This window comes from Trypanosoma melophagium (assembly GCF_022059095.1).
Source record: "Trypanosoma melophagium isolate St. Kilda chromosome Unknown ctg15segment0, whole genome shotgun sequence".
NCBI lineage: Eukaryota > Euglenozoa > Kinetoplastea > Trypanosomatida > Trypanosomatidae > Trypanosoma > Trypanosoma melophagium.
The window spans coordinates 374235-391339 of NW_027125143.1; the positions used below are offsets into that span (position 1 = coordinate 374235).

The 17105-nt window shown below is 41.6% G+C and overlaps 6 protein-coding genes across 6 annotated transcripts; all 6 read right to left on the reverse strand.

The window, feature by feature from the left end:
• Nucleotides 1-180: 180 nt before the first annotated feature.
• On the reverse strand, nucleotides 181-1944 carry LSM04_007082 (uncharacterized protein; the record flags this gene model as incomplete). Its single annotated transcript, XM_067338459.1, has 1 exon — nucleotides 181-1944. The coding sequence occupies one exon, from the start codon at nucleotides 1942-1944 to the stop codon at nucleotides 181-183; it is 1764 nt and encodes a 587-aa protein (XP_067193777.1).
• Nucleotides 1945-2827: 883 nt separating this feature from the next.
• LSM04_002523 (Coiled-coil domain-containing protein 124/Oxs1) lies at nucleotides 2828-3652 on the reverse strand (the record flags this gene model as incomplete). The annotated part of the gene is made up of 1 exon (XM_067338460.1): nucleotides 2828-3652. One exon carries the CDS (start codon nucleotides 3650-3652, stop codon nucleotides 2828-2830), a length of 825 nt encoding a protein of 274 aa, XP_067193689.1.
• A 430-nt stretch (nucleotides 3653-4082) lies between these two features.
• Nucleotides 4083-4823, reverse strand: LSM04_003913 (uncharacterized protein; the record flags this gene model as incomplete). Its single annotated transcript, XM_067338461.1, has 1 exon — nucleotides 4083-4823. The coding sequence occupies one exon, from the start codon at nucleotides 4821-4823 to the stop codon at nucleotides 4083-4085; it is 741 nt and encodes a 246-aa protein (XP_067193722.1).
• A 479-nt stretch (nucleotides 4824-5302) lies between these two features.
• On the reverse strand, nucleotides 5303-11959 carry LSM04_009381 (Sec63 domain; the record flags this gene model as incomplete). The annotated part of the gene is made up of 1 exon (XM_067338462.1): nucleotides 5303-11959. One exon carries the CDS (start codon nucleotides 11957-11959, stop codon nucleotides 5303-5305), a length of 6657 nt encoding a protein of 2218 aa, XP_067193812.1.
• A 602-nt stretch (nucleotides 11960-12561) lies between these two features.
• LSM04_002371 (Histidine phosphatase superfamily) lies at nucleotides 12562-14010 on the reverse strand (the record flags this gene model as incomplete). The annotated part of the gene is made up of 1 exon (XM_067338464.1): nucleotides 12562-14010. The coding sequence occupies one exon, from the start codon at nucleotides 14008-14010 to the stop codon at nucleotides 12562-12564; it is 1449 nt and encodes a 482-aa protein (XP_067193685.1).
• Nucleotides 14011-14641: 631 nt separating this feature from the next.
• On the reverse strand, nucleotides 14642-16945 carry LSM04_008150 (uncharacterized protein; the record flags this gene model as incomplete). Its single annotated transcript, XM_067338465.1, has 1 exon — nucleotides 14642-16945. The coding sequence occupies one exon, from the start codon at nucleotides 16943-16945 to the stop codon at nucleotides 14642-14644; it is 2304 nt and encodes a 767-aa protein (XP_067193794.1).
• Nucleotides 16946-17105: the final 160 nt, after the last annotated feature.

Sequence of the window (17105 nt, forward strand, 5' to 3'; positions counted from 1 at the left end):
GAAAGGCAAGAAAAGAAATAAAAGAAGCGAACAAAAAGGGAACAGCACACAAAAAAAAAATAAATAAAGGGAGAATAATAGATATAAAGGCACAAAGTGTACTTGATTACATAATTCAATCTTATAAAAAAAAAGAGAACAAAAACAAAAAGGCCAAACGAGGAAGTTTCACTCCTTGACTCATGCCACGTCATTAGCCGTGACTTGTTTCCCTGGAAGGCGTTGATAACATGTCTGGTTGATAAAGAAGAGTAACGCCTTGATGATCTTCTCCTTATCATCCCATGAGAGATCGTCCAAGTAGACCCCGTCGCCACCTTCACCGAGATCCATATTCAAGGCATTATTGTTATTGTTGTTGATAGTCTTATTACCACCTCCTCCAGTGGCACTACCGGCGTTGATGGTAGCTCCTTTTGACAGTCGCAATCCGCTACCTCCACGTCGTCGTAAGGGTTCTACGGTCGGTGGTGCTGGTCCAAGTAAAATTGCTGGGCCTGTAGCGGGAGTGGTCATCGTTGAAGCAGTGGCAAGAGTCGTAGGTGAGTCTGTGAGGAATGTTGTACTACCCAAGCCTTGCCCCGTAGAATCTATAGTATGAGACTTCGGAGGTTGCACTTGTTGTTCCTCTTTCTCGTGTTGTGGCCGGGACCCACCGCTGCTGACGTTGTTCATTTCTGCATTGAGAGGGGCTATTCGTTGTTGCTGTTGTTTTTGCCGGTGTGGGTGAGAAGAAACTAGTGTAGACGACGTGGCGGCATGCTGTGATGCCCCTGCCCGCATGCGACGCACGTCCTTTAGTGCAACATAGAAGAAACGTTCGAGATCTGATCGTTGTGCTACCACGGTGGAGGCTATTTGACGCATACGCTGTAATTCAGTTCGGTGGGTTTGAAGCGAAGCTCGGGTTTCCGCTAGAGTCTTCTCCAGTGTTTCTATTTGTTTCTCATATTGATGAGCAAGATCATTGCGAATGGTTCGATTCTCATAAATCAGCTCCTTCACACGACTTTCTAACTGTTGTATCTTCACGGCGGCTTCCCGCGCGCGTTGATTACCCTGGACGATGCGTCGCATTACTTCTGTACATGCGTGTTGCTGGAGTTCCCCACGTCGCCGTACCCCTGCTCCCTCCTCGTGTTGGGCAGTGGTGAGCCGTACGAGTTCTTCAATATCTTGTGTGAGGCGTTCTCGTTCCTCCATGAGAGCGGCGTGGTCCTGCAGCAGTGCCGCACTTCGCTGCTCCAGCAGTTTCCCTGCTGCCTCCTCTACGTGTTGTTTAAACTCCTCCCGCATGGCCGACTCCAGTGCGATGAGACGCACTTTGCGATCTACGGTCTGAAAGCGCAGGGCGGCGAGTTCGGCGTCATGTGCAGCGACCGCCTCGTCCAACGCGGCCCGCAGTCGTTCGCGTTCCGCCGCTGCTGCCGCCGCCCGCCCCCCCGCCGCTGCCGAAGCCGCCGCCTGCAGCCGCCGGGCGACCGCCGCGAGGGCGGCGATTTGTTCGTCCCGCTCCGCCAGCGCCCGCTCGTACTCCGCCCGGACTTCGCCCGTCGCCGTGGCCGCCTCCGCCAGCAGCCGCTGGACTTCCGCCCGCTGCCCCGCCGCCTCCGCCCGCGCCGCCCGCAGGTCCCCCTCCAGCCGCTCCACCACGTGGATCGAGTCCCGCTCCTGCCGCGAGAGGGCCGTCCGCAGCTCGGCATTCGCGCGGGAAAGCGCCTCACACCGCGACGCGTACTCCGCCACGGCGGCGCGGGACACTCGCAGGTCCGCATTCGCAAAGGTGGAGGCCACCACATCCCCCGCCGTCGGACTCCCACCGCGGTGGTTCACATCCGGCAAAGACGAGGAAGAGGACACCGTCACCCCACCACCAACGCCTGCCCCTGTCGTGTTCCCACCACGCCGGGGACGACCAGGACGCGTGGTTAACCTCGTCGGCATATCAAACTACCAACGACTATATTTTCCCCCCCCACACACACACACACAGTCAATCACACTCTCAACTCAGATGATATGTTAACGCACCGTCCAGCTCTCTAAATAGAAAAGAAAAAAAAGAAAACGGAAATAAAAGAGAAGAAAAATTAACCCTCTGAGAGAGAGAGAGAAAGAGAGAAAGAGAAAGATATCAAAATCGAAAAAATAAAGAAAAAATAAATAGACCTTCTCAATTCTTAGAAAAGAGTTTATGTTTTCTTTTATTTATTCGTCCACAGGTATAACAAGTAAATACAAGCATACACAAATACGCATATATAATTTTATATGGCCACTATTTGGGAATGCATATTCGTCTTGTAAGTGGAGTTTGTAGAGAGTTTTTTCTTACTCACACACCTCCGCAAGAGCAGCTGCACACCACGCTTATTTATTATAGTTCTTCCATTTGTATTTCCTTTTCGTCCTACAGTAGTTATCTTCATTTGTTTTCCTCGCCTTATTTTTCTGTTGAACTCCTTTTTAAAATTAAAATAAATAAAAAAAGTAATGTTGCTCATTGTGTTGCTCGTATGTTGTTGTTATTGTTAGTGATATCGAATCCCTTGCGTTGCTACTGCCGCCACTCTCTTGATGCGGTTGTTATGGTGGGGGTAGTGGTAGTGTCCCAAGCGATTTTCATCACATTCCCCCTTACCCATTTTTTTCTTTCTTCTCTTTTTTCCATTTCTTTTTTTTCTTTCAAAATAGAAAAAACCGCATCATCAACATCTTCATCCTCATCTTCATTACCATTTTTAACAGCGTGATTGAGATCTAAAATGCTGTTGCCGCCTCTTTCTTTCTTTCTTTCTTTCTTTCGTTCGTTCGTTCGTTCGTTCTTTTACTTCTTTCCCTCGCCATCATCATTGCCTTCCCCACCTTCACTATCATCATCACCTTGTTCCATCCATCGGCGTTCCTCTTCAAGACGCTCTTTTGAACGCAACTCATTTCGCTGCACAAACGGGTTTGTCGGACTCTTTTGCCACATTTCCCATAACAAATCATTGTATTGTGTACGACGCAGACCAGGCTTCTCTTCACGCAGCATGGGGAGTTGCTCATCACAAAAGTGTCGGTAAAGAACCCGTGCCCGTTTACCGATATGCCGATTATCCGGCACAGAGGGACCACCTGTCATACCCGACTGAACCGCGGACAAAACTTCACCCACACTACCAGTAGCATTAATTTCATTACCGCTACTTTCGTTGTATCCTGAATTCGTATTCTTATTTCCCGCCCTGTTAGGATTTCCTCCCTCTGGCAACGCCGTGGTCTCGCTATTTACGACTGCCCCATGTTGCTGCTGTTCCTGCTGCTTCTTCACCTTATCATAATCACTGAGCATCTTTGACAATTCCTTCTGTATCTGCCGTCTTGTAACTTTCTGTGGTGCCTTCTGGCTGAGTTCCCGCTCCTCCTGCAGGAGCTGTTCTTTCCGCTCTGCTCTTAACTCCGCCTCTCGTTGTGCCTTCGCCTCCGCCTCTCGTTGTCGTGCCATTCGCCGCTGCTGTTTTGGGTCATCATCGGTGTTGGCCCACAGTGCGTCTTCTGCGGCTTTTGCCCGTTCGGCCTTTGCTTGAGCTTCACGTTCCTGCTGCCGTTCACGGGCCTCCGCCGCGTGGCGGTTGGTGTATTTGTTTGACTTGGGTCCACTCGGCATGACCCTGACGTGTGTTAATATAACTGTATGTGTTTTAGATGTGTAGAAGTTTAGAAATGTAGAGATGTAGAGATGTAGAGATGGATGTAGAGTCAATCTCACACTGTCGTGGTACGGATATATACACACAGATAGAGAGAGAAAAGAAAAAAAGAAAGAAAAAGAATGTACACATAAACTAGATGATCATGAGGAATAGTAATAATAAAGAGATGAAGAGCCATATATTAGATACGCGTATAATTAATTTCCAATGAACACAAAACAAAAGAAAAAAGAAATAAATAAACAAAAACGTAATGAAAGATAAGAAAATAAAAACAGTCCTTTAAAGGGCTATATTTTCTATTTCCCCTATTTCTCTTCAGATTACCCCATTTCTTCTTCTTCGACAGTTATAGCCATTCCATATGAACTGAGAAGGCGTTATTTACCTCAAACACACGCCAACAACACTATCACCACGCATAACAGGCGAGAGACGAAGTTGCTTTAGTGCAGCAGCACGACAGTTCTCTGCTATAACACGCACGATTTGAACACCCTCTTCTTCACTACGATAAACCAAATTATTACGTTTGAGAAGTGTCGTCGATGCATTCTGTACAACAAACAACGACGATGATGATGATGTCCTAGATCCTGAAAATGGAAACGCACACAGTACTGTAATTCTCCCAATAGCAACAACACCACGTTTTAACTCTGGTACTTCGTGGCCATTGTATAAATGCATCGAATCCACAACATCATCCATACAAAGACGTGCATGTGTATTTCGCTCGGATGCATTAAAGTAACTTGTATGTATACCAGTCACATCAACAAGACGGCGACCACGCATTGAAGCCGGTGTAGCGGAGCTCATCTTTACAACAATATCCCCCGCAGAAAGTGGTGGAAGTCTTCTTGATGGTGTTATAAAGTCTTCTCCATGGTTTGGCTCACCAGTACTACCCATCGCTATTTCTCCTCTTCCTCTTCTCCCTTCTCCCACTTGTGTTGATGATGATGTTTTTTTTTTCCCAAATCGTCGTTCGTAGTATGTATTACCCAGTAAACTCAACGGTGCCCCGCCGCTAGAGACAACGGCGGAGTAAAGCAGTGGACCACTAGGCGTTAAACGTCTACCCCAAAAACAGCGACCCGTAAGAACTGGCAAGGCAGACATGAGTTTAAACGTATTTATTAATACGTATAAAGTTATATATATTCTTACTTGGGTATATATATGGTATTTTAATTTATTATTTGTGTTTCTTGTATTTGCTGCTATTGATGCTGTTGTAGTAAGAAGAAGAATAGTGAAATTGCAAGCAAAGAAAGAAAAAAAGAGAGAACATAGAAAATTTAAATTTAAATTTAAAAATAGAAAAACACATTGAATAATTCACTTTAAAATTCAGCATAAATATCTTAATATGGCACACACACAAATTCGTACGCAAATACACACAAATCGCAATCACAATCATCATCCTCCCATAACACAGAAGAAAGATACAGATAAGAGACGTCATCGTTAGTTTCTTTCCCCCATATCACTCATCCACAGCGCAAACTTACAATCACTCTTCTTTTAGTTATTCCTCTTGTTGTTTCTGTTGTTTCTCTTTAACTCCCTCTTGCTTTTTATTTATTATTTTCTCTTCAGTTGTGGAAAGGTACTGGCACATTGAAGCTATACTGCTGATCCATTCCAATGTAAGAGTCACATACAAGGTACAGGTTAAGTTTCACCGTATCATCTTCTGCAATCTCCGCCCAATCATCATCCCAGTCAAAACGAAGTGTTGCGGATGTGTGTGATTGCAAACGATTCACACGTTTCATCGCAATTAACTCGCCTGTATTTTCATTTCCCACAACAATCCAATACTGTTCATCCTTCGTCTTCGTAAAACGAGGGGCCACTACGTGTTTACCAGCCACGGAGAGTCGTGTCATATACACCGTTAACTCATACTCCACCTCTCCCTCTTCTGTATCTGATGAGACTTCTTCTCGTGTGTGTAGAATATGTGATTTGTCATTGTTATCATTTGTGTTTGTATCACTATTACTGTTTGGCATAACGCGGGCAAGATGTATTTGTACATCAATGAGAGGAAACCCACAAACCGCATTCATTGCCTCACGCAGCTGTATGGAATTGAGTTCACACTTATCACGTAGAACATCTTGCAGTTTTTGTATTGTAGCCAGTGGTGCACTAGCAATCTGTGCGGCGTGTTCTATATTTCCACAATGGGATGTAATTATAGGCAACATAGACTCTGTAATGTGTGGGATTTGCAAAAGTGTATGCGAGTACCACCAGAGGCCCTGCACTATACACTGTAATAACGCCATACAACGCAGAGATGCATATAAGTGTCCGTTATTAGCCGTAATATCTACCATGGCTTGTATAATACGTACAGCATTATCCAAAGCTGTTTTTTGATCGGTGTAGTAATCTGAAATGGGTAAGGCACTTCTTTCAAAGTGGGCTTGAAACAGTAAAAATGCCTTTACATGTGGTGAATCTGCGTTAGTTGGGTTAATAGCAAGTGGTAGGGTTTGACTAAGCATAAGATTGAGTTTATCTTCATTATGTCGTACAGGAAGTTCTTTAAACTCCTCTGCTGCACATAATGCTTTTAGTACATTTATCTGAGAACTACCGGCATGAATTTCCACATCAAAGTAGTGTACTGTTTTGTGGGAGAGATAGTAATAGGAACATAGTTTTCCTAGAACTGTATACGTCAAGGCATTAGGATCCCGTTCTCTATTATTATCATCCATATTTTTTTCTCTCTTCCGCTCATCATAAATACCACCACTATTATTATTATTATTATTATTATTATTATTATTATTATTATTATTATTATTATTATTATTATTATTATTATCATCATCATAATCGTCATCATCATCTTCTTCACAGTGTGGAGATTCAATACATCCACAAGCCTCAAGTTCATCCAAGACGTTGGCCACAAGTGTGGAAAGAAATATAGTAACAGACTTGGGAGATCGGTCTTCCAAACCGTAATAAGATGGATTCTTCACAAGTCGACGGAATAAATAAGTCCAGGTTAAATAATCAACAGCATCTTGTCGGGTTGTAATAGTACCAGCAACAATTTCAGCATTTATGTGAACATGCAATTGTTTGTGTAGAGCACTCTCAACAGGAAATGGATCATACAGAAATTTACGGTAAAATCCCTTTTTAGGTTCATGACAGAGTACTTGTGCCACACCTTCAGTATCAAACTGCGGACGACCTGCACGTCCAACCATTTGCAGTACATCTGTAATAGGATAATCAATATAAGTCTTTGTCTTTCCATCGTAATACTCCGTTCCCTTTACCACTACCATATGTGCAGGAAAGTTAACACCCCATGCAAGTGTAGAAGTGGCGACGAGTATTTGTAATTTACCAGAGAGAAATGCATTTTCAACGATGGTGCGATCTCCTTCTAATAAACCGGCATGATGCACGCCAACACCGAATTGCATACAGTGTTTCACATATGGATCACTCACACCTGCAGAAAGTGCGGCCACCTCGTCCACATCCATTCGTACAAATTTTGCCGTATTTTGTTCTACGAGTAGAAAACCAATAAGAGCCATAGCGGTTAATCGTGTTTGTCGTCGTGATGAGACAAATACAATAACTGGTTTATCCGGACTCTTCTCACAAATGGCATTATACATTGGTTTATTCATAGCCGCCATACGAGGACAATAATTTCTACCATGATAACCGGCAATATAGACTCGCATAGGTACAGGACGTACAGAAGGATCAAAGTTAAATATCGCCCACTTCTCTTGTACACCAAGCCATGAACTGAGATCTGCTGGATTAGCAACTGCCGTGGAAAGTCCAATAAGACGAATAGGTGTTTTTTGATGCCAACCAATATAACGCATACGACTTACAATAACTTCCAGAATGGGTCCACGATCAGTACCAAGCATGTGAATCTCATCAAATATAACTAGACGAACTGCAGTGACATAACGACGTACTTGCCAACTACGTGAAAGACCATCCCACTTCTCTGGTGTAGTACAGAGAATATCAGCTTGTACAAGGGCTGTAATATCGGGTGTAACATCTCCTGAAAGTTCCACCACACGTCTACCTAAACATTTATCAAAACGCGTACTCCAATCCTTTACACGTTCCTTTACAAGTGCTTTTAATGGTGCAATATAAACAATTTTTGATCCTGGTGGGTGATTTTCAAATACACGTAATATAGCCATTTCTGCTGCTACTGTTTTACCACTTCCTGTTGGGGCACCAAGAAATATACTGCTATCGGTATGAAACATAGCATGAAATACTTGTGTCTGTACAGCATTAAAATGTGGATATCTTTCATATATAGGATGATATACAGCAGGAATAACTTCAAGACGAAGCGGTGCAAGTTGTAAAAGTCGTGTAGTTGTCTGCGTATCATCTGGTAAATGTAAATGGGCAATAGAAAAGGTGTAATCCTCACGACAACCAAGCCAACGATCACTATAGAGTCGTACAGAGTACATATCATATTCAGGAACTATTGGAACTGATAGATTTACGACTTGTGGTATTCCAGCCTCCACATCCTTACGTTTTAGTGAAATGACTTCATGATGAAAGATAAAATGATTATCCTGATCTTCCACTAATAACCAAAATTGTTCGCTAGATCCATGATATCGACTATTCCATGTAAAAGTGGCTGTAATTGTTACTTTAACACGTAAAATTGTACGCGTAACAGGTTGAACATCTACAGCAAGTTCTACAGAAGGAAAAGATGCCACTAAACTAGCAATAACACTTCCAAAACGTTGATTATGTACAACCGATCCAATTTCTTTTGCTGTCATTTCTTGTAACATTGACATTGTGGGTCTTTTGCTTTCCAATCGAGTTCGAACGGCGTCTGTAAAGTCTACATTAAATTGTAAAAGTGGGTGTTGAAATTCCCAACATTGCTGTTCTAAACATTTACACAAAGAAAGAAATGCGGCAGTTGACAATGGATGTCCTCTTTGCATTTCTATTTCAAATAGTGCACGTGCTATTCGAGGTGCATTTTGTACAACATAATTCACATCGGAAGCAAGAGAATGCATTTCAATATGCACACGACTAATATATGCCTTCATAAGTGTTGTGACTTTCCATTCCACACTTGTTTCATCCGCACTTTCACCTACGATAGCATAACGTTGAACTTGTTTAGGTAGTGCGGCGTGAATCTTTTTTAATTCATCCAGTTCTTCTTGTCTTACACGAAGTTGTGAAAACTCATTTGCACAAGCCACAATATTCATAGCAGCTCCCATATCCAAACTATCAATCCATGTCTCATCTGGACGTCGCATTTTCATATTAAATGTTCCAATAGATTCATGAGAAATATAATAATGACTTGCAATACGACCCAAATCTGTAGTATCTACCGCGCCTGTTTCTGGATTGTATCGAATCATACCAGCATTTGCTAACTCTTCTGCTGCTTTACTTACAAGTTCATATCGTACCGTCTTAAGTTTTGGATCTCGTCGTACATCCGCAATCTTTAATCCATATAATAATGGATTCACCCGTACACGTTGCCACATATAAGTGTATTCCAACCATCTAGAACCTTCCACAACAGAAGATATAGTTCCAGCGTGAATCTCAGCATTAAGATGATCGCAGAGACCTTTCTGCAATTGACTTTCAATAGGAAGCGCATTCGCCAGTAAACGTAAATAGTGTCCCACATCCTTCTCATCGGATACAATAATTCCATGACCACTTGTATCATACTGAGGCCTACCGGCACGACCAAATATCTGCATTACATCAAGAACAGAAATATGCACAAGACCACCACGTTTAGGGTCATATAAGTGTGTACCACGAATAATAACAGTGTGTGCTGGTAAGTTCACACCCCATGCGAGCGTACTAGTACATACAAGTACTTTAATATAACCATCGCGAAATAAACTTTCGGTTGATGTACGATCATGACGAATAAGCCCAGCGTGATGAGCCCCAAATCCAGCAGCAAAAAGAGATGCGAGATCACGTCCTTGTAAATTGCGTCCTCGCTTTGCGGCTTCTGTTGGAATTGTACTATTTGGTTTAAATAGTCCTTCTTGTCCATGTTTTGTAGCCTCCTCCACAAAATATTTCGCCAATCCAATCGTTTGTTTACGTGAGTGTACAAATACCATCACCTGATGTCCCTCTCGTACATTTCTTACAACTTCCTTATATGCAAGCCAATCCAGCTGTTCCTCCTTATTCTTTGTTCCTGTTTGCAAACCTATAAATGTCTGTTCAAGTGGTACAGGGCGATACTCAGGACCAAATACTTTTAATCCTTCTTCAAGATCCACACGTAGAAAGTTCGCCACATCCTTATAGTTTGGAAGTGTCGCAGAAAGACCAACAATACGAATAGGATGTGGTTGTTGATCTGATTGTAATTCATTTTGACGAAGTGTACGTGCCACGATGGCTTCTAATACAGGACCACGATCCTCATTAAGTAAGTGAATTTCATCAATAATAATTAATCGAACTTGCTGTACCAGATCATCATTACTTTGTTTACGTGTAATAACATCCCATTTTTCTGGTGTTGTAACGATAACCTGTGTTTGGGCAACTTCACGCTTTGTTAGTTGCATATCACCTGTGAGTTCACGAACTTCCATCGCAAAAGGTGCTAAACGACGTGAAAAGTTCTCCACCATCTCCTGTGCAAGTGCCTTCATAGGCGCAATAAATATAATTTTAAAGTTGCGATCGAGTTTACCATTTTCAAAGTGTTCTTCAATACAACGTAGCATTACTAATAGCGCACAGACGGTTTTACCCGCACCCGTGGGAGCACACACGAGAATATTCTGAGAAGTATGAAATGCTGTTCGAAAGATATTGGATTGAATCGTATTTAAATGTGTAATCTTTAGAAAAGCCGCGTGTGTCCATTCTGGCATAGACGTTGCAATACACACACGTTGAGACTCTGGGAGTATTTTCTGATTTGGTGGTGGAACGTGAATGCGAATATGATCCTTTTTCTGCAGTAGCGTTGCCCCACTAGGCATAGAGGAGCCAACAACGCTAAGATCACGTTTAAAGATTTGATCCAACTCGGATTCCCGCATAAGTTGACGATATCGCTGTTGCATGTGCGATAACCAACGTTGATCGACAAGTTCACCATTCTGCGCAAATGCCACTTCACGCGCTAATGCACGTTGTTTGGCGGTTTTTACAAAACGAACTGTTAAGGCGTGTTGAGGTGAGGCGGAACTACTACCATTATTATTATTATTATTATTATTGTTATTATTACCACTATCATCATCCTCAAGTGTGCAGAACTCTTCTAATAAACGAAGAAAAATATCCCGTGGGCGATGCATTACACACTGCAAAAGATCATAATGTTCATCCCCGAGTGTTTGTAAGAGTTCATCAATAACACGTACCCGCATCGCATCCCGTTGATTTTGTGTATCGCAAGATGTCACTCTATCAAGGGCGTTGAGGATAATTCGTGTCATATCCTCATCAAAGTATACGTATATCTGGGAAACAATATCATCAACACTAGATAAGAGTAAATCAAGTGGTACTTTGCGGTTCTCTTGATATGCAGAGCGAACAACTCCTCCTACTTGATCCCCACGTGGGGAGAGAGGTTCACCAGAGTGTGTAGCTACTACAATAGATTGTTGTCGTTGCATAAATTGTCCTACAAAGGAACTCATACGCTGTTGATGATGTTGATTATTATTACCACTACTACTAGTTTTATTATTATTATTATTATTATTATTATTATTATTATTATTATTATGACGGTTTTCTTCGTCTGTCTTTATCAACGATAAATCCTCCAGAAGACTCGTTACGTTACTTGCAGAGCGAGAGCGTTGTGCGCTGCTTGCTATTATCCCCTGTAGTCGATTAAGAACATTCATAGCATCACTACTTAAATTTAACAAAAGATTTGTATCTTTGCGTTGTTGGTGTTGTTTTTGTTGTTTCTGCTGCTGTTGCTTTTTCTGTTGTTGTTGTTGACGACTCTTCTGTACTTTTCTCTCTCCACTGTTGTGAGAAGGTTTCGGTGAAGTACTATTATCACTATTAGCACTATTATTATTGTTATTGCTATTGCTATTGTTGTAGACTGACCAGCATGAATTGCAGTACCACTTCTTATCTCGTGGATCTTCCGCACCCACATCGTATGATTTGCATTGCTGGCATAAATTACGTTGTGCCATTTTAAGGTTCTTTTTCTTTTCTTAAAACAATTCTCTTTCTTCTTTGATATGTTTTTCTTTCTTTCTTTCTTTCCTTCTTTTTTTCTTTTTTAATTGTAGCAATGCCCACTTTAAAAGGGAACAAAAAAAAAGGAAACCTTAGATAATGTACCAGAGTTGGGCGGGACTACTAAGAGGAAAGAAAGAAAGAAAAACATATCGAAGAGGAAAGAGAATTGTCTTAAAAGAAAAAGAACCTTAAAATGGCAAATATAAAAGGATTCAAATAACAAATTAAAATAAGTAGACAAATAAATAGATATCATACAAATAGTATCAAAGATTTATGTTTCGTATCGTGAATGTCAACGTTTTGCGTTCTTTTTCACATAGGTGATCAGATTATCCCACACCTTTACTTGATTTCTTCTTTTTTTTCCTTCTTTTCGCTGTATATGTTTAGATAGACATTCTTTTCACTGACCCAACACCATATATATATATATATATATATATATTTCCTGTGTTTTTCACCCATCATACACGTATTATTCATTCTCACCTCACTTCTTTTCTTTTCTTTCTTCTTATTTCTCACTAGAGGCCATTATCAAGAGTGATGTCTAGCTGTATTGAAGTAAAATGGTTGTCTGTAAATGTGTTGTGGATCCCTCCGCTGTCACAGACCACTCCAACGGAAATTCCCCCGCAGACGCCGTCACACTATTATTATTATTATTATTTTTATTTTTATTTTTATTATTACTTTTACTACTCTTACTCTTATTATTATGTGCAGATGATGATGATGAATTATCGCTTTTAACACAGTAAAAGTTATTGCGTCGTGAAAGGCTGGTAAGACTACAGTACGGCACGGAAAATCCACTGTTTACACCGTGATACTTTGGACAGCAGTGCTTTAACACCATAGACACAACAGCTGCGTGTGTAATCATCATCACACGAGTGGGTGGCAGTAGTGAAATATCCTCCTGCTCCTGTTGTTTATATTGTTTACATTCTTTTTCTTTTTCTTCTAGTGGCCTGACTGCAGCACTACGGGGTACAAATACACGTGGTAGACGTTGGGCTTCTTGCCGTACCGCCTCCCACACACACACCGGCACACTTGACTTCGCTGCTGTGTCACTGTCAAAGTGCACACGCACCGCCTCAGACACTCGACGCATTAAACCACGTGCATTTTCTGGATAACTAATTCCACTAAACCCACCACTATTATTATTATTATTATTATTATTATTATTATTATTATTATTATTATTATTATTATTATTATTATTAGTAGTAGTAGTAGTAGTAGTAGTAGTAGTAGTAGTAATGTTATTATTATTTCTGTCCAAGTAGTTTATGTGTTCTGTACGTTCTGTCTCTGCATGAATGCCACGCTGCAGTGACTCCCGTACAGAAGGGGAAGTCCAAACAAGAAATGACAGTTCCTGTTTCAGCCAATGATTCTCCACTATTGCGATCCACGCCTCCACCATAGCTGAATCAATAGCATAGTGTGTATCTAATAGAATAGAACGTAAGAAGAGCAACAATGAAGTTCCCAGTGTTTCCCACATTGGTCGAAACGCCATTCTATTTAAATGATATTTATAATGACCAGCCAATCGTGGTGGACGTGAAAATAATTTCGGGGAATGCCAATCGCAAAGTAGTGGATCTACAAACATTGCAAGTTTCCCGTGAAAGCCAACAAGATTCACAATCAATGCGGTTTCAATACATCTATGAAAAGGTGAAACAAGCAGAAAGGAGAGCATTCCCTGTGCTCGCTGTCGTATCTTTGCCCTTTGTTGTTGTTTAAGAAACATAAGTCCTGTTTCCAGTGCCTGTTGTCGCCCTGCAGTGGAGAGTGGTGGATCTGTTTCTGGTAATAATCGCATTGTGTTCCGCCAGGCACGATCGACGTGATCCAATCGCTCGCCATGTCGTAATAACAACAACTCATCTGTAAATGTAATTGACTGCAGTAATTGATAGTGTTGTTGCTGCAGCACAGAGGGTCGACGTTCCACCTGTGCATATTGTACACAGGTCATGAGATGCACGGAACCCACATCCACATTAGTATTAGTATTATTATTATTATTATTATTATTATTATTATTATTATTATTATTATTATTATTATTATTATTATTAGTATTAGTATTAGTAGTAGTATTAACAATAAGCGGATCTCTGGAGTGTACAGTGGTGTTAATAGTGTTAGGGCGTTTATTGCATATAAAGCGAAGAAGACATATTAAGATGACGGTGCCAAGCGTGACGGTGAGGCACACCTGCAGCAGAAACGAATTATTCAATGCCACGGTCAGTTGCCTGCCTGATTTGATTCTGCCCAATATCAACAAGGAATAAAAAGAAACAAGAAAAGAAAAAAAAAGAAGAAAAAAAGAGGTAGAGTTTGTTTAGCATAATTGGTTTAAATTGATTCATGGAAAGGGAGGAGAAAGAGAGCGATGCAGACATCTCCACTCGTCTGGAATTTATAGTGTTACTCCTTTCTTCGTGCTCGTTTGCTTATTTCTTCTGTAGCGCATAAAAGAAATAGAGAAACGAAAAAAAAACCTTTCAAACACTGCACAACCAGTTTATCATCATCAACTCTCAACTGACAGGACCATATAATATATATAAAGATACACGTCTATCCTCTTAAATGTCCCCTTATCGATTCCGCTTTTCTTGTTGTTGTTGTTGTTGTTGTTGTTGGAGTTCTTCCTGTAGTTTTCCATACATTTGCATGAGGAGATCATGCTGTGCGGCGAGTGTTGAGAATTGCTGCTGCATCTCTGTGGCATTCACCTCCACACGACGAAGACGTTCAATCTCAACAGCCTGTCGCACTAACTCCCGTTCCATTCTTCCACGGCCTCCACGACAAAAATCCGCCGGTACTTCATGAACATCTGACTGATACAACGCGAGTCGTATACCACTGTTACTATTGTTATTATTCATATCTGATAAAAGCAACGGTGTCCTTCCAAGTTCCTTTACAGATTGCGAAAAAGAGACTGGTGAACTGTTGTTATCATTATTGTTGTTAGTGTGATTGTTGTTAACACTGTCCTTTTTGATGCTGCTGCCGTTGCTATTGTCATTGTCATTGTTATTATTATTATTATTATTATTATTATTATTATGGACCTTGTTCTTACTACAGCTATCCACCCGTCGTCTCGCTTCTTCAAGTGCAGCCGTTAAGTGATCATTCGCTGCCTCCGCTCTTGTAACACGTTCCAGTGCACTATCTAATGACTTTTGTAATTGCGATTGTCGAGTCTTCCACTGTACTAATTCCCGCTCCGTCGCAAGTTTCTCATCCTGCATTAATTCCAATTCTCTCTGCACCTCCGCCAGTCGTTGCATGTGACTCTCCATATCGGTCATACGATCTCGCTTTAGTGCCGCACACTCTTGTGTGGTGTACTCCAACTCCTGTAATAGTGATTTCTTCTGACGTTCCACATCATCCAGTGCACTACGCATTTCCCGCAATGGCAATAGTGAACCTCTTTCATGTTCTGTCAATCGTGTTTCCGCCTCAGCTGCGCGGCGATTGGCCTGAATGAGTTTTCGCTCCACTTCTCGCAATCGATATTCATACTCCATCTGTGTCTGCTGGAGCGATGAGAGGAGACCCTCTTTCTCCCGGTGCAGGCTCTCTAGTACATCGGATGTGTTTTCTTTTTGAAAACTCAACTCCGTCTTGTGGCGGGAGAGTTCCTCTTGATGTTCTTCTATGATTTCCGCATGACGTTGTTTCTCCCGCGCTAATTGTAGTTCGAGTTCCTTTAAATAGTTTTGTTGCTCCTCCTGTTGTGTACCGAGATTGGATATTTGCCGTTGTGCCGCTTCCAACTCGGCAAGACTGGCATCTACACGATCTTTTAATGCTTCTTCCCGCTGGGCCGATTGGGCGAGTTTTTCCTCTAATAATGCGATACGTTCTTCACATTGTCCTTTCTTTCCCTGTAGTAATTTATTGCGTTCCCGTTCTTTGCCTAACTGTTTGGAGAGTTCCATGCCTTCTCGTTCTAATGCGACTACTTTTTGTGGATCAATAGCCCCTTTTCTGGCTTGGCGCAAACTCTGCACTTCCTTCTCCAGAGAGGCCAGAGTACTACCGAGACGTTGATTCTCCTCACGGAGTATTCTCGAGACTTCCATCTCTTCCGCTAATTGACGTTGAAAACGCAAAAGTTGATCCTCACTTCCAACACACTCAACAACTTCGTGAGGCATGACAAGGGACGGTGATGATGTTGTCCCTTGTTGAGATTCATCATTTTTACCGGTGTGCATTACCGCAGCAACAGTACTACTAGTATTAGTAGTATTAGTAGTATTAATATTAGTAGTATTAGCAACTGCAATTGTGGTAATAGCAGCACTAGTAGCAGAGAGAGATACAGTATCAACAACTGGGGGAATATTTGAAGCCGTGAGAGAAGACAAAGCGGGAACTACATTAGAAGAGATGTTCTCTCCTCTTTCCCCTGTGGTTGGTAACGGCTGTAGTACGTATTTTCCTGTTGGTATTTCTAAAACTTCGTCGGTTGTGTTTATCTTCTTTACAGATACGGACATCTCGTGATTGACTGGTAATACCACCTCCTTCACTGTTTGATTATTATTACTAACTGGTATATTATTACTTTCGGCAATGGGTGCCATTCTCTCAATCGGTGTAACTTCCTTCCCCTGTTGTTCTTGATATTGATATTGCTGATGAGACTTCTCTTCCTGATGCTTTAATGCCGTGTCACTACGATCGCTACTTCCCTGCCATTCACTTGTTACAACTTTCTTCTGTTGAGATATATTTCCCTCTTCTTTTTCTTTTCTTTCATTTTCTTCTTCATATTCTTCTTCCTCTTCATTATATTCCTCTCCATCAGTACCACCGGCCAGTCCGGAGACATCATCGAGTTTCTTTTGGATCTGATCCAGCCACGAACCCCACATTGGCGGCGCAGCCTACCCCAAAGAAGAAGAAAATAAATAGATATAAAGCAGAAACAAAACAGATAGAGTTACCGCACATAAATATATAAATAAATAAAAAGAATAGTTCAATGATAATCAAACACAGTCACGCCTTCCAAGACAAAACACGAAAAAAGAG